General features: G+C 45.2%; 3 protein-coding genes and 1 pseudogene across 3 annotated transcripts; all 4 read left to right on the top strand.

The window, feature by feature from the left end:
* Nucleotides 1–11,902: 11,902 nt before the first annotated feature.
* Nucleotides 11,903–13,141, top strand: LOC109761658 (uncharacterized). The gene has a single exon (XM_020320481.2). The coding sequence runs from the start codon at nt 12,001–12,003 to the stop codon at nt 12,844–12,846; it is 846 nt and encodes a 281-aa protein (XP_020176070.1). The 5' UTR covers nt 11,903–12,000; the 3' UTR covers nt 12,847–13,141.
* A 5,929-nt stretch (nt 13,142–19,070) lies between these two features.
* LOC141022302 (uncharacterized) lies at nt 19,071–19,952 on the top strand. Its single transcript, XM_073498594.1, has one exon. The coding sequence runs from the start codon at nt 19,071–19,073 to the stop codon at nt 19,950–19,952; it is 882 nt and encodes a 293-aa protein (XP_073354695.1).
* LOC141022300 (uncharacterized) lies at nt 19,949–21,398 on the top strand. Its single transcript, XM_073498592.1, has one exon. The coding sequence runs from the start codon at nt 20,517–20,519 to the stop codon at nt 21,396–21,398; it is 882 nt and encodes a 293-aa protein (XP_073354693.1). The 5' UTR covers nt 19,949–20,516.
* LOC141022299 (uncharacterized) lies at nt 21,395–23,106 on the top strand (annotated as a pseudogene).
* Nucleotides 23,107–23,108: the final 2 nt, after the last annotated feature.

Raw genomic sequence — 23,108 nt, forward strand, 5'->3', positions numbered from 1 at the left:
TTTGGGCTTGCAAGCCACTAGGGAGGCCTCTTGAGCCGAGTCGACTTGGGCCTGTCTTGGTTTACTGTAGCCATCATGCGCTTGTCGACAACCACCTCGTCCTATTCACCATCCTGGTCGCTAGAAGTGCCGTTGCTGTCCATCGGGTCGCTGACACCCCCCCTCCCGTTGAGAAGCGGCTTGTCCCCAAACCGGCGCACGAGGGAATTGCTGACGAATAGAATCGATGTCTTCCCATGTAGCCTCTTCCAGCGAAGTGCCACTCCACTGTACAAGGCCTTGAGCAACGGTGTGTTTGCCATTTTAACGCACACGTCGCTGCAGAATCTTGACAGAAACCTGCAAATGAGCAGTAACAGAGGGAAGCACTTTCTGGATTGTGCAGTCAGGGTGTACAACCTGTTTTAGTTGTGAGACATGAAAAACAAGATGTATTTTACTGCTTGGTGGAAGTGCCAGACAATAAGCCACTTCTCCAATCTTCTCCAAAACCTCATAAGGCCCAAAGTATTTGAACGCAAGCTTGTGGTTGGATCGATGCACAATGGAAGATTGAACATAAGGCTGAAGCTTCAGAAACACTTTGTCTCCCCCTGCAAATTGCCTTTCTGTTCTATGCTTATCCACCTGAGTTTTCATGCGTTGTTGTGCTCTCAGCAAATGTTGCCTGACAGATTCCACTACTACTTGTATTTCTTCCAGCCACACTTGAATATCAACAGGAGCCATAGAGTCTGATGCAGATATACCAAAGTATCATAGAGGGTGTCCATAGAGCACTTCAAAAGGTGATTTCCCCACAGCTGAATGCCAGTTGGTGTTATACCAGAATTCACACATAGAGCCACTTGCTCCATTTTGTAGGGTGAGAACTGATAAAGCTGTGTAGATACCCTTCCACTTGTTGATTCACTCGCTCTGTCTGCCCATCTGTTGTTGGGTGATACGCAGAACTCATATTGAGATGACCAGTTCTTTTAACAATCAATTGCCAAAAAGAGCTAGTGAATATAGGATCTCTGTCTGACACAATAGTTGCTGGCATTCCATGCAATTTGTAAACATTGTCCAAGAAAATTTCAGCAACTTTCTGAGTAGTGTAGGGATGTTTAAGGGCCATAAAGTGACCATACTTAGTAAACTTGTCAATAACCAGCAGGATGCAGTCATATGAAAAGGAAGAGGGAAATCCTGTAATAAAATCCATGGTAACAGTTTCCCAGGCCTGTTTAGGAACTGGCAGAGGTGACAGAAGTCCTGGATAGTTAACTCTCTCTGCTTTAGATTGCTGACAAGTCATGCAAGATTGTACTCTGCTTTTAATTAACTGCTTCATCCCAACCCATCGAAAGAGGGAGTGTATTCTTCTGTAAGTTACAGGAAAACCTAAATGCCCCCTGGACTATCATGGAATGCAGAGAATACCTTGGCATGTGGTTCAGGGTGATTACCAATCCATATACACCCCTTGTACCTAATAATCCCTTGGATTAATTGATATTTAGGTTTTGCGTCTGGATCAACAAAAAGTTGTTGCAATAATTCAGTTTCCTTATCATCATTATCATAACTGGCAATGATTTCTTCCATCCACACAGGCTAAGCTCTAGAAATACTGAGCACTTGGGAATTAGGTGGTCTTCTGGACAAAGCATCAGCAGCTGAATTTTCAACCCCTTTCTTGTACACAATTTGATAATTAAGCCCCATTAATTTGGTAAGAGCCTTCTGCTGCCAGACTGTGTGAAGTTTCTGGTTCTGCAGATAAACCAAACTTTTCTGATCAGTTCTAATAGTAAACTGTTGCACATGCAAATAAGGTTTCCATTGTTCCACTGCAAGGAGAATGGCCATGTATTCCTTTTCATATACAGACAGAGCCCTGTTTTTTGGTCCAAGGGCCCTGCTGACATATGCTAGGGGATGCCCTTCCTGCATGAGTACAGCTCCAATCCCTATATCACAGGCATCTATTTCAATAACAAAAGGTTTCTCAAAATTAGGGAGAGCCAAAACTGGTGCTTCCACCAGAGCCTCTTTCAGAACATTAAATGCTTGTTCTGTAACTGGGGTCCACACAAAAGGAACTCCCTTCTGGAGCAACTCTGTCAAAGGCCTGCTAATGATGCCATAGTGCTTAATAAATTTTCTGTAATATCCACTGAGCCCTAGAAATCCTCTGACCTCAACATTTTCAGGAATTGGCCACTGTTGCACTGTCTGAATCTTACTGGGGTCTGTAGCCACACCAGCAGCACTAATGACATGCCCCAAATAAGCAATTTGTTCCTGTGCAAAAGCACATTTGGATAACTTGACATGCCATTGATCAGCTTGCAGAATAGAGAGGACCTGCCTGACATGGAGTACATGTTCTTTATAAGTCTTGCTAAATACCAATATATCATGAAAGAAAACCAAGGTATTTTTCCTGTTTACAGGGAACAGGGAAGTGTTCATTGCTCCTTGGAATGTGTTTGGTCCACCTGTGAGACCCATGGCAAGCACTGGGAACTCAAAGTGACCATGATGTGTTTGGAAAGCTATCTTATATTCCTCTCCAGGTGCAAGGCGAATTTGATGGTAACCAGCTCTAAGATCCAATTTAGTAAACTATGCTGCTCCAGCTAATTCATCAAGCAACTCATCAATCACAGGTATAGGATATTTTCCCTTAGTTGTAATAGCATTTAACATCCTATAGTCAATGACCAATCTCCATTCTCCACCTTTCTTTTTCACTAGAAGAACTGGGGAGGAAAATGGGCTTGTACTGTGTCTGATCAAGCCAGCTTTGAGCATTTCATCTATCTGCTTTTCTAATTCATCCTTCAAATGGGGTACAATTCTGTAAGGCCTGACAGAGACTGGTCTAGCTCCTGGTATCAGTGTAATTGTGTGATCACAAGCTCTTCTAGGAGGAAGACCTGTTGGTTTTTCAAACACTGTAGCGAACTGTTCTATAAGTTGTTGTATCTCAGGAGGAATAGGTAACTGTTCATCTGACTGTACAACAGATATAGACACACAAGTATATGTAAATTCTTCTGGCACTGTGCTGTGCAGAGTCACCATTGAACCTTTATGATGGAAAGACAACCATTTCTGAGCCCAGTCAACATACATAGGACTATGTTGAGCTAAGCAATCCAGACCTAAAATGCCATCATAGTTCTGAAGTTGAAGAACTCTCAAATAAGACTGAAACTCATGTCCATTGCAGTTCCACTGACAGCCTATCAGTTTACTCTTACATTGTATGGTAGTTCCACCAGCCACTAGAATTGACATAGGTGCAGTGGCTGTCACTCCTGGTAATTCACTATACTTATGATCAAGGAAAGAGTGTGTACTGCCAGAGTCTACTAGGAATTGCATGAGATGGCCTTGTAAAGAGATTTCTAGTTGGAGGACAGGTGATTCAGGTTCTCTGCCTACTGAAGTAGCAAAAAGTTTCATAGAATGCACTGAGGAAGGAGATTCAGTATCAGAAGTTTCAGAATCTTCAGATGACTGTGACTGTAGCTGTTCAATTAGTTCCTGCACAAAATGAAGTTGCACAGTGGACTTGCACACATGATCCTTTGCCCACTTTTCACCAATAACAAAGCAAAGACCCTTAGATTTCCTATAATTCCGCAGCGCTGCCCATTTATCATCAGTACTGGCTGTAGATGTTGCAGTAGAAGGCCGCTGCTCGTCAGTAGAGCGAGTTCTGTTGACTGAAGGAACTGATGATCTCTTCTGGGAAAAACTGTTCATAGGAGTGACTCCCTCTCCCAATTCTTCATGCAATAGGGCTAATTCATATGCTGCGTCAAGGTCCTTCGGTTTTTGCAATGCTACTGCAATTCTGACACCTGGTTTCAAACCGTCAAGGAAACGAGTTGTGTAATGCAAAGAATTAGGTGCATCCACATAAGCAGTAAGTTGATCATACAGTTTAGAGAATCTGTCAACATAATCTTCCACAGTAGTAACTTGGGCAATGCGGAATAACTTGCGAAGCAGTGTCTGATGCTGGTTCCGGCCAAACCTGCTCTGTAGCGTTACTGAAAATTCAGTCCAGGAAGAATTTGGCATCCATCTCTGCACTGACTCAAGCCACCTGGCCGCTGCGCCCTCAAAGTGTGCCGAAGCTATAGAAATCCAACGGTGATTCGGAATGTTCCACAATCAGAATTCATCTTTACAGCGATTCTGCCACAGCCTTGGGTTGGTACCATCTAATTTTGGCAACTCCATATGCAGAGAATAAGACGAATGCTCAGCAGTATCCAGAACAGAGGAATTGCGGCCGAAAAAATTTCTGGGGGAAGGATTGTGTTCACGCGCACCTCTGGCCGGGGGAGGAACATAGATGTTGTGTGATTTTCCCTGGTGCTCGTGGTCGAAGCCTGCGTCGTCATTGACGGCACCGCCCTGACTCTACAGAGATGGCGAATTCCCGCCTTCCTTGGGGCTTGGTTCCGGTGACTCCCTGCTCAGATCCGCCTTGAGTTGCTCCAGATCTAGCGCCAACTCCTCGCGGATGCCGTCGGTCCGTGACGACATGAGGTTGTCGAGCGCAGTGTTGTTCTCCTTGATGAGCTTGCTCATGGACGAGATCAGCGACTCACTGTGCTCCTTAAGTCGCTGATCCATGTCGTTGGCGAGCTCGTGGCGCAGGAGATCGTAGACGGCGCGTCCGTCCGTGCTGAGGCTCTCCATGGCTTGCCGACGCCGGCGGTCGCCGAACCTGGTCCGATGGTGGTGCAGGGGAAACTCCAGGACGAAGGCTCTGAATACCAGATGTGAGGAACTTGCATATAGCTCTCTCGATCTAAGGATTCATGGCAGATTGAACTACGAATTTGAATTAGATAGAGGCATTCCTTCCCAGCCTCCCACACCTCTATTCAGATACAAGACCGGCCTCAGCCGTCCAAATCCTAGCCAAACCGAGGCGAAGGCGTCAACGGCTATTTGTAATGCGTACACCCGCTTAGCGGGCCTAGTTTGGGCTTGCATGCCACTGGGGAGGCCTCTTGGGCCGAGTCGACTTGGGCCTGTCTTGGTTTACCGTAGCCGTCATGCGCTTGTCAACAGCCACCTCGTCCATCCTGATCGCCAGAAGTGTCGTTGCTGTCCATCGGGTCACTGACAACGCTAGACAGGAAACAAGTGCTTGCAGAAATACCTTCGATGGGGACTTCTATTGATCTGCTCTGCTTCCTTTAACTTTGCACAGTTGTGTATCCTCACCTCCTTTATTTTTGCAACTGCCTTTGCTCCACCAATTGAAACAAGGTCTGGACAGTCAGAAATCCTCAGTTCCTCAAGTGATGCACCATTACTGCGCCAAATGGTCATCGCCGGCTGCTGGAAACGCGGGTGGTGCTCGACGCAATGCAGCCCCTGGACGCTGCAGTTCCAGCACGGCCGGTATGCATCATTGTACAAACCACAAAGTTTTGAGATATAATCATAGTTCAGATCTTCAGATTTTTTTTCGAAAAGGGGGATCTCCCCGGCCTCTGCATCAGAATGATGCATACGGCCATCTTATTACCAAAATAAAAGGTTCCAACAAGGTTCCAAAGTCTCCGACTGAAAAGTAATAAAAAGACAGCTCACACAGAGCTAAAAGAGGCTGAACACACAGACTAGCCAAGATAAAGACGCCACAACCGGCTGGCTAAAGATAGATAGGGAAACTAATTGCCTATCCTATTACATGACCGCCATCCAAACCGGTTGAAGATATCCCGAGCTACCATCTCCCAGCGGATAGATCCAGTAACCAAATGCTCCCTGGCCTCCATCGGAGTGAGTAGCGACCATGAACGGATCACGGCCGTGGCTCGGAAAATAACCTGCAAAAAGTGAATATGTGATGTTCTGTTAAAAACCAAATCATTCCTGCAAGTCCAGATAGTCCACAACAAAGCGCAAACTCCAACACGAATATGTCTCGCTAATTCAGGCTCAATCCCAGTGAGCCATGTCCCAAATAACGTAGTGACAGAATTCGGTGGAGTAATATTAAAAGCAATGTGAACCGTCCGCCAAAGTACTCTGGCAAATGGGCAATCAAAAAAGAGATGTTTGATCGTCTCGTCCCGATCACAGAAGTTACACCTCGTAGGTCCTGTCCAATTACGCTTAATCAAATTATCCTTGGTTAAAATAACCTGTTTATGGACAAACCACATAAACACTTTTATTTTCAAAGGAACTTTGACAGCCCAAACATGCTTGGAGGTAGGAATGGAGCTCGAATTAATTACATCAATATACATTGATTTAACCGTGAATACTCCAGACCTAGTCAGTTTCCAGCGTAATTCATCGGGGTGTTGAGAAAGCTGGACATCCATTAGTCTCCGAACTAAACGAAGCCAATCTTCCCAACGATTGCCCATTAACGACCGTCTGAACTGAATATTAAGGGGGGTGGATTGAAACACCGTAGCAACGAACACCTCACGTCGTTGAACAATGCGATATAAAGACGGATATTGAATGGCTAAGGGTGTCTCGCCGAGCCAAGTATCCTCCAAGAAGCGCGTAGTAGTGCCGTTGCCAATAACAACCTTTGTCCTATTAAACAGAGATTGTTTGACTTTCATCAGGCCTTTCCAGAAAGGCGAGTCAGTTGGCCTGACTGTGACCTGGGACAAGGACTTTGTCTATAGGTACTTGCTGCGAAGGATCTGGGCCCACATGGCATCAGTCTCAAAAGAAAGCTTCCACAGCCACTTGCTAAGAAGGCATCTGTTCTTAACTTCAAGATTCTCAATACCAAGACCCCCCTTGGTCTTTCGGTCGACAGATGATATCCCATTTTGCAAGTCTGTATTTTCTTTTGAGATCATCACCTTGCCAAAAGAAACGCGATCGATAAAAGTCCAGTCTTTTCCTAACACCAACTGGGACTTGAAAGAACGATAAGAGAAATATAGGCATACTCGTGAGCACCGAATTAAGCAGAATTAACCGGCCTCCATATGACATGAGCTTGCCCTTCCAGCAACTCAGTTTCTTCTCAAACCGGTCTTCGATGCATTTCCATTCTCTATTGGTCAACTTTCTATGGTGGATTGGAATACCTAGATACGAGAAAGGTAAATCCCCCAAGTCGCACCCAAACAATTGCCGATAAGCCTCCTGTTCGTCTTTGGCTCTACCAAAGCAGAACAGCTCGCTCTTATGAAAGTTAATCTTTAACCCGGTCAATTGTTCGAAAAGGCATAACACCAGCTTCATATTTCTCGCCTTGGCTAGGTCATGCTCCATAAAGATGATTGTATCATCAGCGTACTGAAGGATGGATACACCTCCATCAACCAGATGAGGTACCAAGCCACCCACTTGACCATTCTCCTTAGCCCTTCCTATCAAGATTGCTAACATATCAACCACAATGTTAAACAAGATAGGGGACATCGGATCTCCTTGTCTTAGGCCTTTATGTGTCTGGAAGTAATGACCGATATCGTCATTCACTTTAATTCCCACACACCCTTTTTGCGTAAATGATTCAACCTGGCGTCGCCAGACTTCATCAAAACCTTTCATTCGCAATGCCTGTTGGAGAAATGGCCATTTAACCTTATCATACGCTTTCTCGAAATCCACCTTAAAAATGACACCATCTAACTTCTTGGAATGGATTTCATGGAGCGTTTCATGAAGGACGACCACCCCTTCAAGGATGTTTCGGTCCGGCATGAAAGCAGTTTGGGAGTGCTGCACCACAGAATGCGCAATCTGTGTGAGCCTATTAGTCCCGACCTTGGTGAATATTTTAAAACTAACATTGAGAAGGCAGATCGGCCTGAACTGCTCAATTCTCACAGCGTCTGTCTTCTTAGGAAGCAGTGTGATAGTTCCAAAATTCAAGTGAAATAATTGAAGCTGTCCAGAGAACAGATCATGAAACATAGGTAACAAATCCCCCTTAATAATATGCCAGCACTTCTTGTAGAACTCCGCCGGAAATCCATCCGGTCCGGGAGCCTTATTATTTTTCAACTGTGCTATAGCATCAAGCACCTCCTTCTCCGAAAACGGGGCAACCAGAATATCATTTTCAGCAGCCGAAAGTTGAGGCACATCCTCAGTTCTGGACTCATCGAGAGATACACAATTATCCTCCGGAGGTCCAAATAACTGCCTATAATACTCGGTTATATATGTTTTTAGGTTATCCTGTCCTACAATAGTGCCCTCATCTTGTTCAAGTTGGAATATTCTCTTCTTTCTGTGCTTACCATTAGCAATCAGATGAAAGAATTGAGTATTCGCGTCCCCTTGGACCACTTTGCGAACCTTGGCCCGCAAAGCCCACTTCAATTCTTCTTCGCGGAGAAGTTCTTTCAACCTCTTCTCTGCTACAGTTTTAACCTGGAGCTCAGCAGGCATCAAAATCGTGGATTCGGCCTTAACGTCCAGATTCTGTATAAGAGAGAGGAGCCTGTCCTTTTCAATCTTATATACCCCACTAAGGTGCTTAGCCCAACCCCGTAAGAAGCTTCGCAAACTCCTAATCTTATTTTGCCAACGCTCAACCGCGGTCCTACCGCCTACACCCTTCGCCCATTCACTAGCGATCAGGTCTAGGAACCCTTCGCGTTCGAACCAGGCCATCTCAAAAGAAAAGGTGTTTTTGTTTCCCACGTGGTTCGGCTCCCCTGAGTCAACGAACAGGGGTGTGTGATCGGAAAAACCCCGTGAAAGAGCTTGAACCGTCACAAGCGGGAACTTCTGTTCCCACTCCACACTCGCAAGAACGCGATCAAGCTTCTCGTAAGTCGGGTTGGGCAAAGAGTTAGCCCAGGTAAACTTTCTACCAGAAAGCTCTATCTCCCTCAGATCCAAGCTTTCAATAATAGTATTGAACATGAACGACCACCTGCCGTCAAAGTTATCATTATTCTTCTCCTCTCTCCTCCTAATGATGTTGAAATCACCCCCAACTAAGATTGGAAGCTGTTCGGACCCACAAATCCAAATAAGATCCGCCAAAAATTCCGGTTTAAGCTCGGGCTGTGCGGCACCATAAACCGCCACCAATGCCCAGTTGAAACCATCAACCTTAGACCTAACTCGAAACTTAACCGCGAAGTCACCCATCACTACACTCCGGACTTCAAGCGAATCGCATCTCACACCCAGCAAGATACCACCCAATCTTCCTCGCGGAGGGAGGCAATGGCAATCAAAATCAACACCACCCGCAAGAGAGGAAAGGAACTGGGGCGCAAAGTTGTCTCTACCAGTTTCCGATAGAGCAATAAAATCTAAACGATGCTCCAGAGAAGCCTCAGCAAGAAACCTTCTTTTAGCCAAGTCTTTCAGACCTCTGCTATTCCAAAAGATTCCTTTCATCACTCATCATGAAATTTTTTAGTCGTCCGAATCCTAGCACTCCTATGAACTGCAGAAGCGGGGTAAATTTTCCGTTTCCACTTACGCTTGGGTTTTACTAAGTCCTGACTCCCGATCCTCATAACCGGGCTCAGCGGAACAAACAACTGCATTCTCTAAGGGCATATCATCGTCCTCCGACTCATGATTGGATGGTGCTAGATCCACACACATATTATCGAGCACTCTAACCCCTAATGCATTAATCTCATTGTCATTCATGGGTTTAACCGCTGCAATATTACGAATAGTTTCTAAGGCATGCTCCGCCTCCAAATCTAACAAATCATTCACCGAAATGGAAATCTCACTATCTGTAGCCCCAAGTGAAACTCCTAATTGGTTTGCATTATTTATAATTTCCTCAGGAGAAAAATGCAATAAAGAATTAGATATGTTGACGGACATACCAGTAGAGATCGCAGCATCATGAAGCTTGGCCGCCCTCATAGCGCACCTCTGCTGCATGTCATCAACCTCCGGAAGCTCCTGATAAGGGGTGAAGATATATACGTAAGTGCTGTTAAACAAGGTGTCAGCCATCTTTTGTTACTAATATACTTCATCAGTAAAAGTAATGTTAATGAATGTAGTCCTAAGGTGCCGCGTTTTGTCAGTGAAGAAATGTATTGGAAAAAACAGTAATGTAACTTGAGAGTAAACTGCAGTCTTAGCCACCAAATTCTTTTAGGTAAAAGCTATCTAATTTTTTTTCAAGCTGCAGAAAACAACAGTCCGGCATAATTGGATCAAAGGGGTTGCTGCCCAACTGTTTTATGCAACTTACTCAAGAGTATAAACAAGTGCATCTTGAAAAATACGATGGTGCAATGTAAATTGAGGAAATAGAGGCTGGGATTTCGTGATGTACTACACATAAATCACTAACTAAGCGGGATGAGTTTTCTATCCCTCCGGACTCAGGTTCTTCTCCTTGAGACCTCGAGTTCCGGTTCACCATCAATAGGAACATGTGGTCGTTTCTTTTCATCGCCTAAGAGCTGAATAGACAGGAATAATGTACAGATTAGAAGCAATGTATCAGTCCAAGACTGAAGAGCCAAATTCAGCCCACACAAAATTAGACAATTTGATACGTATGGATCGAACGAAGTTTGTTAGCACCTTCCCTACCTTTTCACCCGCCTCCTCCTCGTCCTCGTCCTCGCCCTCGCTCTGGTACACGACCTCAGCGGGATCCAATCTTGTACTCCCTCCGTCCCATAATATAAGAGCGTTTTTGACACTACACTAGTGTCAAAAACGCTCTTATATTATGGGACGGAGGGAGTACATTATTGAACATGCAGGGGATCAATTGAGGTTTACTGATCCAACACGCAGGGGCTCAAGAATTAAAGCGATCTTGAGTCAAAAGGGAGACCTGAAATCTGAATGGGAGAAAAACTAGACGAGAGAAGGGATCGAGCGCACCTCGCGTAAGCGTCCCATCTTTCATGTCAAAGTGTCGGAACAGGTAGATCAGGCGAGGAGGAAGAGGCGTTGCCGCCTCATGCGGCGCACGAAAGAGGTGGCAACGGTGCATTCACCGCCGTGTCGTCTGCCAGCCATGATTGCCGGAGGGGAACGGCGGCGGCGCGGCTAGGGTTTTGACTTGGGGCTGGTTTCTTTATTCGGGGAGAGGAGACGTACATACATATTCGGGAATTTAGTGACTAGGAACAAATAACTATGCAGATAGAATGGCCTTCCCTCACAAAAAAAACTATGTAGAGAGAAATTTTAGCTTCCCAAACATTGTAGTCCATTTTTCAACATCCAAAGTTTTTTTTAAACATACAATCTTTATTCCATCGAGATAACTGATACTCCCTCCGTCCCAAAATGTAAGATCATTTTGACACCGGAGGGAGTACATCATAGTATCTATCTATTTGTTTCATAGTGCAACTTAGTTTTTCGTGACTAAGAGTGAAACTAATAAAATGTTGCATCGTATATGCAGTGCAAATTAAATACATATTCTACAATAGTGATATGAGACTAGAGCAAAAGTTCGTAGGAACTTTTCATAAATTGGAAAAGGAAAAAAATGCTATCCAATAATAAGGCATGCCTATTTTGTATGGAGACATCTCGTGAATATTCGGCATCCAAAGCAAAAAAAAAAGTAATTGCTATAATTAAAATAGTATGCATAGTCAAATTTACCGTTCATGCATGAATGGATGGCTTAGATTAAATATTTCTCTTGCCTCCTAGAAGGTAAGAGAGGATAATCTTAAAAGAGCCCAAATTGAAAATCTACCATTGTGGTTACTCAACACATGATTTTCTACATACATGTGATGGTAGCATGCACCGATGGTAACGTGTGCTGCTAACTTAGTGGTAGATCTATCGGCAACGTGGCCATGCTTATCGCTACCATGTGTCCCATCACATAACACGAGCGTTACTAGTTCATAGATGATGACAACATTGCTTCCCTTTCGGGACTCCCTTTATATCTATCTCTCGCAGGCACAATAGAACACAAGCACACCAGTCCCCTTTCTCTTGTTCCTTGCTCCCACATCACCTATCTCTTCCTCTCTCATCCCTCACCAAGTCTGTGACCAAGATCTCATGGCCGCCAACGCCAACTGCATGTCCACGAACCGACATGCTGATGACCAGCCTTCGCTACCACCAGCGATCTCGCTAGCATCCTCCACACACCACCCTAACCGCGGACTCAGCTCCGAGGAGGAGAACCTCGCCTTCTCTCTGATGATGCTGGCTAGTGGCATCCGTGACGAGCATCCTGCATCCCTCGACCATGTTACAACGCCGTCATCGCCTCTGCCACCACACGTGACAGATGTTCCAGCGGGTGTATCCCAGGGTGCACCGGCGACCGAGGCGACCAGCCAAACACCCGCTTCGGTGGTTGTGGTCGCTTCAAGGCAAGTTCCCACACAAGTGCCTTCACCGTCATCGGCAGTCGCTGTCAGGCCAAATATGGTGCTGGAGCAGGTGGTTCCACCGAGCCAAGCGACAGGCCTGGTGACCGTGACTCAACCAGCCCCTGGTCTGGCATTGGCATCAACCCAAGTGCATCCGATTGTCGCGACGGGCAAAGCACCATTCAGCAAGCCCAACAAAGTATCCACACGGCCGATCAAGACCGTGGCCACGATGGCGGAGAATCAGACACCACAACAGGAGAGCCAACAGCTGTTGCACGAGTGCCCGTTGTGTCTCAAGAGGTTCAAGAAGTCTCGGGGCCTTAATGTGCACATGAAAACCCATCCAGATGGGAGGATGCACCCGTGTGTGTGGTGCACGAGCACTTTCCCAACCTCCTCCGCGCTTCGCTCACACGTCAGGCGCAGCAATACCTGCGGTGGAAACAAGCCGAGAAGGCTTGCACCCATAGCCGCGGCGGCGATCGCATGGCACACCATCGACCTGAACATGCCGGAGATTTGATTAGTTCGGCGATGGAGAAGGAGGAGGACATCGACAAAGAACTTGCGGTTGGTGTGTTAATGCGGCAATAAATGTCAGTTTCTAGTCCTCATATTAGAGTCCGGCAGTTTCCAGTTGATGAACAGCTGTAGTATTTAATTTTGGTGGCTAGCTTGGGCTTTTATTGTCGGTCCGTGTTTTTATCTTGTGCTTGTTGATTGGTTCACCATGGTCCGATCTTTCTTTTTTGTATGCCCTTTGTCTTGGTCATGTATTTGCATTTACATGATTGAATAAACTTTATTAGCTTTACTAATTCTTAGCCGCCTAACAGTTTCCTAACTCTTGGTTAAGGTTGCATATTAGTTTATTCTAAATTTGGCCTATTCAAATCGTGCAGTTTTGTGTACCCATGTTAGATCAAGTTTCAATACTATTTAGTTTGCACATGTATGAAGTGAGTGATATGCTAATGGTTGGATGCGGATCCAGAAACATAGGGAAAAGACTTGAGATATGATTATTTTTGTGGACAGCTTATGAATAGATACTCCCATTATTGCAAGTGAGCTACATCTATAGAATTTTCTCATGGAGGAAATTTACAGACTGAGGTGGAGGACTCGATGAAATTTAGAGTGGCAGGTGGTAGAGTGAAATTCAGAGGGAGAAGTCCTTGTTTGGATGGCAGACAGGACTTGCCTTACCAAATTGTAGGCATTAACCAACAGGTAAGGCATGCTTTTGGGTAGCTCCCAAATTTTCGTATCCGAGTCAAAAAATTGGCCACCGCTTTTGATTGTGTCTCCTGCGCGGGAGATCCTAATGATGGCGAAATTCTTCGCCAATTAATTGACGCCCCGCTTGGAAAGGCGAGTGAGGGCACAGTACAAAGAAGCCCTTACAAACTACATACCCCACGTCTTGGATTCAGATTTCTCATCAGGACTTCAAATCGGATGATTTTGGTATTTTCAGAAAGATTATCTCATGCATTTTCCAATGCATCCACGGCCGATTTCAGACAGGCCCTAATCTTTCCTGTTTTGGTTAATTGATGAGGGGGAAAAGTGCCACGCGGCCGGGGCCCCCACCGTTGGAAGAGGGGGGGGGGGGGGGGGGAGGGAAAAGATTAGGATCGAGCGCTCTAGCTGTCGGTCGCGTAGGAGTAAAACCGCTTAAAATTCCTTGGGCTTTTCGGAAACCAAGGGGAAAACAGTAGATGCTGCGGAGTATCCATCGCTATAAAATCTCAGATTCAGGAATGATCCAGCACAAGCCAGTGCGAGGCATCTTATAGCCAGCTACGTAAACAGCTACCTCGCGACCATAGTAAAAAAGTACACACTGCATTAAGCGGCGGGGAGCGAAGCGAGCCGTTGGATCCTTCTCGCCAGCATCCATCCAAGGCGTTCGTTAACTTAACTGAAGAAACATAGACTGCACGCCGTAGTCCTGACACTCCAAATCCCATTTGATTGGTTATCACTTTTTTCCAGACTGACCAGTGGCAGTACTGGTATGAGCACTTTGTGTACCACGAGGGTGGTCTTCAAGGAGGTGCAGCAGATCCTCCTCAAGCCATACATTTTCTTTATGCGGGAACCTAAACCTCAAGCCATACTTCAAACAACATAGACTTCAACAGTTCAAACAACGTAGCCCATAAACCATATGCTTAAATTGAATCCCAGACCGAACGCATTGAAGTCGGCCGCCATTTTGATGGCGAGCACTGATGCTGGTATGCTACCATCATATAAATTATTCTGCGAAGTTTTTAGGCTTCCATATAATCAGAGTCCAGACAACGTGTAAAGCTAACTATGTGTCATTTTAACAGCCATCTATTGTTAATACTTCAGCAGTAAAAGTAATGCTAATGACTAAGTTTTTTTTTCCATGAGGCCTTGTTTGGTACTAGTGTATTTTAGGGAATTGGTGGGGATTATCCCGGTCAAACCCCTAAATCCCCACATATCCCAAAACACCATTTGGTTCTAGTGTATTTGACATGTTTCATCCCCATATTTCCCCATAAATCCTCACAACTCTAGTGCATTTTTCTCAATACAATACACTACCCCTACCTAGTGGATTGGGGATAAATGGGGATTTGAAGGGATTGGGTGAAGGTTGGGGTTTCACCCAATCCCTGTGAGGATTATCCCCATCAATTCCCTCAAAAACCCTAGTACCAAACAAGGCCTGAAGAAATGTATTGGAATAATTAGTACTGAGTAAACTACAGTCCGAACTGCAGCTTACTCTGAAGTATAAACAAGTGAAACTCTAAACATTTTAGATTGTCCAAACCGCAGCTTACTCAAGAGTATAAACAAGTGCATCTTGAAATATGTCGGTGCAATGTAAACTAAGAAAACAGAGGCTGTGTGATTCATACAGCACACATAAATCACTAATAACTACCGTGAGGAATTCTCTGTCCGTCCAGCCTCAGGTTCTTCTCATAATCGGCACCTCAAGTCTTGTGCTGTCTTTGGCTTCTTGCATTCCAGTTCGCCTTCAACAGGAGCATGTGGCCGTTTCGCGATATCTGGTTTTTCTTCATCTTCATCACCTAAGAGCTGAATTAATAGACAGAAATAATGTACATATTAGAAGCAGGTATTAGTAGCTCAAAAAGAAGAAGCAGGTATTAGTCCAAGACTGAAGAGGCATATTCGCCCAACACAAAATTATATATCTCTATCTCTACCTAATATTAAAGTACGAATTGTTTCTCCACTACAAATTGTTTCTCCACTATTTTTGGTCCATCGATGTTTTTCGTATGTTTTTTGTTTTTCGTCCGTCGCTGTTTTATGTTAAAAATTAAAAATAAAAATTAAAAAAGCTCATGTAACCCCTGCCACTTATGTCCGGCCGCAATGCAACAACCAGTGCACCTAGACAAAGTGTTTGCTGAGAAAACAGAGGAATGTATACTTATATATACATCTCTCCCGCGCGCCCTATTGGGCCGGCAGATTAGCGGGGAGGGACTTCCCTTTTTCCTATTTCGTTTTTTTTCTATTTTCCTTACTTAAAATAATTTGGGATTTCAAAAGAAAATGTGAATATTGAAAAATGTTTTAGAAACCATGCGCCCTATTAGGCTGGCCCATGATTGGGGAGAGACGCCACTGTTTTTTTATTTCGTTTTTTCTTCTTCTTTAAATAACTTGGGACTTCAAAAAAATTCCAAATTAAAAAAATGTGAATTTTGAAAAATGTTTCAGAAGTAGTAAAATGTTTATAAATTTAACAAAAATTCTGTGAATTCAAAACATGTTCATTCATTTTTTAAACAATGTTCACAAAAACAAAAAATTATCATGAATTTCAAAAAAAGTTCATCGATTCAAAAAAATGTTTGCTGTTTCAAAATCTTCATGCATTAAAAAATAATGTTCGTCAAACAAAAAATGTTCACCCATTCCAAAAATGTGTGCCTGTTGAAAAAATGTTCAAAAGTTATAAAAAAATGTTCATCCATTCAAAAAATAATCATCTTGCTCTGTGAGAAAATTTCCAATTACTCACAACAATATTCACTGAGATGCCGTCAACCTCCTAGATTTTGTTGATGGTTTGGTTGTTGTTGTTGGCTGCATGCAACATGATCCGTGCAATCCATGGTCATGAACTAGATGTTGCAAACTCGGTCATCGCCTTGATGAGGTCATCAAAATTTTGCCCCGATGTAAAATTCGTGTCGCTTTGTTGCCCTAATCCCCTTTTTATATATACTAATTATTAAATTAAAATTCGTACCACAAACCTTTTATGTTTCTCTGACGCGTGGGCCGACCTAGGCTGCTCCACACTTTTTCTTTCTTCGATTCAATTGTGGAGCAGCGAAAAATAATACGTTTCTATTTCTCCCCTAGGTCGGCCAAGATGGGCCTATTCTGAAACATTTTTTTCTTTCTTCTCATTTGATTGTGGCATGGAGGCGAGAATGAAACTATGAAGCCGCAAACTGAACTGTGATCATTTTGCAAAGATGGTATGACTGAAAGCATAATTCTTTTTCATTTTGAGAACAATTTTCGTGGATCATAAATTAAATAATAGTTTATATTTTAGTCTATGCTAGGGAAGTTAAATTTTCTCCCGTTGCAACACACGGGTATTTTTGCTAGTACATTTAATATATGGATCGACTGAACAAAAAAAGTTTGTTACCATCTGTCCTACATTTTCAACCGTCTCATCCTCGTCCTCGTACTCGTCGTCATCGTCGACCTCGACCATGTAGAATATGTCACGAGCATGTTCGAAAGCATCCAGTTCCTGAATAGAGTAGAAGTTAAGGAGAATATATCTTGCAAGATTGACTGGGGTTTACAGATCCAGCACAGGGACGATGAATCATAACGATCTTGAGACAAAGGGGAGACCTGAAATCTGAATGGAAGAAAAACAAGATGAGAGAAGGGATGGATGGGTGGTCGATCCTCTGCTGGAACGTCTTGCCATCGGGACGGTTCATGATATCGCCGATCTTGTCCAGGCCGAACTGTTGGAACAGGTAGGTCAGGCGAGGAGCAAGAGGCGACGACTGCGGATAGGGTGAATAAATCACACCACAGTGGCCTTCGCCGCCGGGTGGTCTGCCACTGCCAGGGCCAGCCATGGTTGGCTTGCCACAAGGGAACGGCGGCGGCGCGCGTGGCCAAGGGTTGAAGAGTGGATGGTTTCTTTATTCGGGAATCGGACAGGAGACAGGCAGTATTTATTTGGGATTTAGTCATTAGGCCCAAATAAGTATGCAAAGCGAACTTTAAGGATAGGCCCAATTAATATGAACCGTCCATTTTGCAACATCCGCTGGCTAGTATATCACCTCTTGAAAATTTTCCCTTTATGCAAGTAAGAAAAGAAATTATTATGTCATTAAAATATGATGTTAAATTAGGAAATAAAATATAGCATGCGGTGCTCAAATTTCCATGTCACTTTTCTACATGCCACGTCTTTGCCATTACATTTTTTAGCTAGATTAATAGGTAGTCAACTTGGATAGTGAATATAATGTCACTTTCATCACACAAAGTATATAAATTGCATATTCATGTAGTGAGTAAAACGCAGCTAATTCTTAGTAACTTTTTTTAAGGAAAATTCTTGGTAACTTCAGAATCTTTTAATTATAAAATCTAAGTACTCACTTGAATACCATAAGTGAAACAAAATAACTTTGAAGTGAAAACTAATTCAGTTGATGTGAAACAAAATTCCAACATAGAAAAATAAATCCGCCTACAATCAATTTTTTTGATATGTTCAACTTATGTCGATGTACCGTTTCATGCTGAAATTTTGGATCTCCGACTGATTAGATAGTTCTCTGTAACTAACAGTGAAACTAATAAAATGTTACAAGGTATATTTAGTATGAACTAAATATATATTCTACAATGGTAATACAAGATTAGAGCAAAAGTTCATATTTCTTAAAAAAATGATAAATAGAGAAAATAAAAATGTGTTATCCAATAATAAGGCAGGCATATTATGTATGTATGCATTCCATGAATATTTGGTATCAAAAGCAAAATAAACAAGTAGTTGCTATAATTAGAATAGTATGCATGGTCCTCTTGTCGAGGAAATAAATAAGATGCTGTCAGGCGTAACCGAGTATTGAGTGGCTTGGGCCAGGCGAACAACGAACAAAGTTGCTCATAACTTAGCTAGGGAGGATTGCCTTTTAAATTTATGCAAAACTTGGTTTAGTGTTTCTCCAGTTTGTATTCGAGATGTTTTAGTGGCTGATGGTGCCATGTACTAAGTAATAATAAGGCAGTTGTTTCCTCTAAAAAAAAGTATTGTTGATGAATGGACAACTGAGATTAAACATTTCTCTTACCTCATACTCCGTTGATGAATGGTCAAATATACTGTTGATGAATGGTCTCGGGGTAGAAGGTAAGAGGGGTCATCTTAAAATAGCTTGGTAGAAAAAATCAACCACAGTAATTACTCAACACATGATTTTCCAACGTGTGATGCTAACTCTAGTGATAGATCTATTGGCAACGTGGTCATGCTTATAGCTGCCATGTGTCACGTCTTATAGCTCAGGCGTTACTAGTCGATAGATGATGACAGCATTGCTCCCCTTTCGGGAGGCACAATACAACACAAACACACTAGTCACCTTTCCCTTGTCCATTGCTCCCACACCATCTATCTCTTCCGCTCTCGTCCCTCATAAGGTCTGTGACCAAGATCTCATGGCCGCCAGCGCAGGCCGCATGCCCACGAACCGACTTGTTGATAACCAGCCTTCGCTACCACCAACAATCTCAATACCATGCTCCACGCTCCACCCTTGTCGTGGACTCAGCTCCGAGGAGGAGAACCTCGCTTTTTCTCTGATGATGCTGGCCAACGGCATCCGGGATGACTATCATGTATTCCTTGACTATGATACAATGCGACCACCGCCGCTGCCTTTGCCACCACACATGGTAGATATTCCAGTGAGCATAGCCCGCGATTTAGCCCAGGGTGTACTGGCGGCCGAGGTGACCAGCCAAACATCGGCTTCGGTGGTCGTGGTTGCTCCAAGGCAAGGTCCCACACAAGCGCCGTCACCGTTGTCGGTAGTCGTCGTCGGGGCAAATCTGGTGCTAGAGCAGGTGGTCCCGTTGACCCAAGCGCCACACCTGGTGATTATGACTCAAGCGGCCCCTGCTCTCGCATTGGCATCCACCCAAGCACGACAAGTTGTCGCGAAGAACAAAGTGCCATTCAACAAGCCCAACAAAGCGTCCACACAACCAATCAAGCCATGCAAATCGCTCAAGGCTGTGGTCACGACGGTGGAGAACCAAGTGCTGCAGCAGGGGAGCCAACAACTGTTACACGAGTGGCCCGTGTGTGTCAAGAGGTTCAACAAGTCTCGGGGCCTTAATGTGCACATGAAAACCCATCCAGATGGGAGATTGCACCCATGTGTGTGGTGCATGAGCACTTTCCCCAACTCCTCTACGCTTCGCTCACACGTCAGGCACAACAATACCTGCGGTGGAAACAAGCCAAGAAAGCTTGGGCCCGTGGCCGCGGCGGTGATAGCATGGCACACCATCAACCTGAACATGCCGGAGATTTAATTAGGCCGACAATGGAGAAGGAGGAGGAGGACACCGACAAAGAACATGTGGTTGGTGTGTTAATGCGATAGCAGATGTCAGTTTCTAGTCCTCATATCAGAGTCTGGCAGTTTCAAGTTGATGAGCAGCTGTAGCTTTTAATTTTGGTGGCTAGCTGTAAAACGTAGGTTTTGGGGGAACTGGCTCAACCCTCTATGGGGTGGCCTATCACATATATATAATGGTGTCATACAAGTCCTATACCAATACGGTATGGATTACACAGTGGGGCTACAATACGAAGTCTAACACCCTCCCTCAATCTCAACTCATGCATGAAGCATCTAGGAGGTTGAGATTGCGCCTACAGACCTCAAGCATGGGAGAAGGTAGAGGCTTGGTGAAGTTGTTTGCAAGTTGATCTTTTGAAGAGATAAACCTGACTTGTAGTAGCTTCTGCTTTATATATATCTCACGCAGGCACAATACAACACAAACACACTAGTCCCCTTTCCCTTGTTCCTTGCTCCCACACAATCTATCTCTTCCGCTCTCGTCCCTCATAAGGTCTGTGACCAAGATCTCATGGCCGCCAGCGCAGGCCGCATGCCCACGAACCGACGTGTTGATAACCAGCTTTCGCTACCACCAGCAATCTCGATACCATGCTCCACGCACCACCCTAGTCGTGGACTCAGCTCCGAGGAGGAGAACCTCGCTTTTTCTCTGATGATGCTGCCCAACGGCATCCGGGATGAGTATCATGTATTCCTTGACTATGATACAATGCGACCACCGCCGCTGCCTTTGCCACCACACATGGTAGATATTCCAGTGAGCGTAGCCCACGATTTAGCCCAGGGTGTACTGGCGGCCGAGGTGACCGGCCAAACTTCGGCTTCGGTGGTCGTGGTCGCTCCAAGGCAAGGTCCCACACAAGCGCCGCCACCATCGTCGGTAGTCGCCGTCGGGGCAAATCTGGTGCTAGAGCAGGTGGTCCCGTTGACCCAAGCGCCACACCTGGTGATTGTGACTCAAGCGGCCCCTACTCTGGCATTGGCATCCACCCAAGCACGACAAGTTGTCACGAAGAACAAAGTGCCATTCAACAAGCCCAACAAAGCGTCCACACAACCAATCAAGCCATGCAAATCGCTCAAGGCTATGGTCACGACGGTGGAGAACCAAGTGCTGCAGCAGGGGAGCCAACAACTGTTACATGAGTGGCCCGTGTGTGTCAAGAGGTTCAACAAGTCTCGGGGCCTTAATGTGCACATGAAAACCCATCCAGATGGGAGATTGCACCCATGTGTGTGGTGCATGAGCACTTTCCCCAACTCCTCTACGCTTCGCTCACACGTCAGGCGCAACAATACCTGCGGTGGAAACAAGCCAAGAAAGCTTGGGCCCGTGGCCGCGGCGGCGATAGCATGGCACACCATCAACCTGAACATGCCGGAGATTTAATTAGGCCGACAATGGAGAAGGAGGAGGAGGACACCGACAAAGAACATGTGGTTGGTGTGTTAATGCGATAGCAGATGTCAGTTTCTAGTCCTCATATCAGAGTCTGGCAGTTTCAAGTTGATGAGCAGCTGTAGCTTTTAATTTTGGTGGCTAGCTGTAAAACGTAGGTTTTGGGGGAACTGGGTCAACCCTCTATGGGGTGGCCTATCACATATATATAATGGTGTCATACAAGTCCTATACCAATACGGTATGGATTACACAGTGGGGCTACAATACGAAGTCTAACACCCTCCCTCAATCTCAACTCACGCATGAAGCATCTAGGAGGTTGAGATTGCGCCTACAGACCTCAAGCATGGGAGAAGGTAGAGGCTTGGTGAAGTTGTCTGCAAGTTGATCTTTTGAAGAGATAAACCTGACTTGTAGTAGCTTCTGCTTTATATATATCTCACGCAGGCACAATACAACACAAACACACTAGTCCCCTTTCCCTTGTTCCTTGCTCCCACACAATCTATCTCTTCCGCTCTCGTCCCTCATAAGGTCTGTGACCAAGATCTCATGGCCGCCAGCGCAGGCCGCATGCCCACGAACCGACGTGTTGATAACCAGCCTTCGCTACCACCAACAATCTCAATACCATGCTCCACGCACCACCCTAGTCGTGGACTCAGCTCCGAGGAGGAGAACCTCGCTTTTTCTCTGATGATGCTGGCCAACGGCATCCGGGATGACTATCATGTATTCCTTGACTATGATACAATGCGACCACCGCCGCTGCCTTTGCCACCACACATGGTAGATATTCCAGTGAGCATAGCCCGCGATTTAGCCCAGGGTGTACTGGCGGCCGAGGTGACCAGCCAAACATCGGCTTCGGTGGTCGTGGTTGCTCCAAGGCAAGGTCCCACACAAGCGCCGCCACCGTTGTCGGTAGTCGTCGTCGGGGCAAATCTGGTGCTAGAGCAGGTGGTCCCGTTGACCCAAGCGCCACACCTGGTGATTGTGACTCAAGCGGCCCCTGCTCTCGCATTGGCATCCACCCAAGCATGACAAGTTGTCGCGAAGAACAAAGTGCCATTCAACAAGCCCAACAAAGCGTCCACACAACCAATCAAGCCATGCAAATCGCTCAAGGCTGTGGTCACGACGGTGGAGAACCAAGTGCTGCAGCAGGGGAGCCAACAACTGTTACACGAGTGGCCCGTGTGTGTCAAGAGGTTCAACAAGTCTCGGGGCCTTAATGTGCACATGAAAACCCATCCAGATGGGAGATTGCACCCATGTGTGTGGTGCATGAGCACTTTCCCCAACTCCTCTACGCTTCGCTCACACGTCAGGCACAACAATACCTGCGGTGGAAACAAGCCAAGAAAGCTTGGGCCCGTGGCCGCGGCGGTGATAGCATGGCACACCATCAACCTGAACATGCCGGAGATTTAATTAGGCCGACAATGGAGAAGGAGGAGGAGGACACCGACAAAGAACATGTGGTTGGTGTGTTAATGCGATAGCAGATGTCAGTTTCTAGTCCTCATATCAGAGTCTGGCAGTTTCAAGTTGATGAGCAGCTGTAGCTTTTAATTTTGGTGGCTAGCTGTAAAACGTAGGTTTTGGGGGAACTGGCTCAACCCTCTATGGGGTGGCCTGTCACATATATATAATGGTGTCATACAAGTCCTATACCAATACGGTATGGATTACACA

Source organism: Aegilops tauschii, chromosome 5 (genome assembly GCF_002575655.3).
Source record: "Aegilops tauschii subsp. strangulata cultivar AL8/78 chromosome 5, Aet v6.0, whole genome shotgun sequence".
In the NCBI taxonomy this organism is placed as follows: domain Eukaryota; kingdom Viridiplantae; phylum Streptophyta; class Magnoliopsida; order Poales; family Poaceae; genus Aegilops; species Aegilops tauschii.

What these genes read in the sequence shown, in the direction of transcription:
- LOC109761658 (XM_020320481.2), top strand. Translation starts at nt 12,001, where the DNA reads ATGGCCGCCAACGCCAACTGCATGTCCACGAACCGACATGCTGATGAC.
- LOC141022300 (XM_073498592.1), top strand. Translation starts at nt 20,517, where the DNA reads ATGGCCGCCAGCGCAGGCCGCATGCCCACGAACCGACGTGTTGATAAC.
- LOC141022302 (XM_073498594.1), top strand. Translation starts at nt 19,071, where the DNA reads ATGGCCGCCAGCGCAGGCCGCATGCCCACGAACCGACTTGTTGATAAC.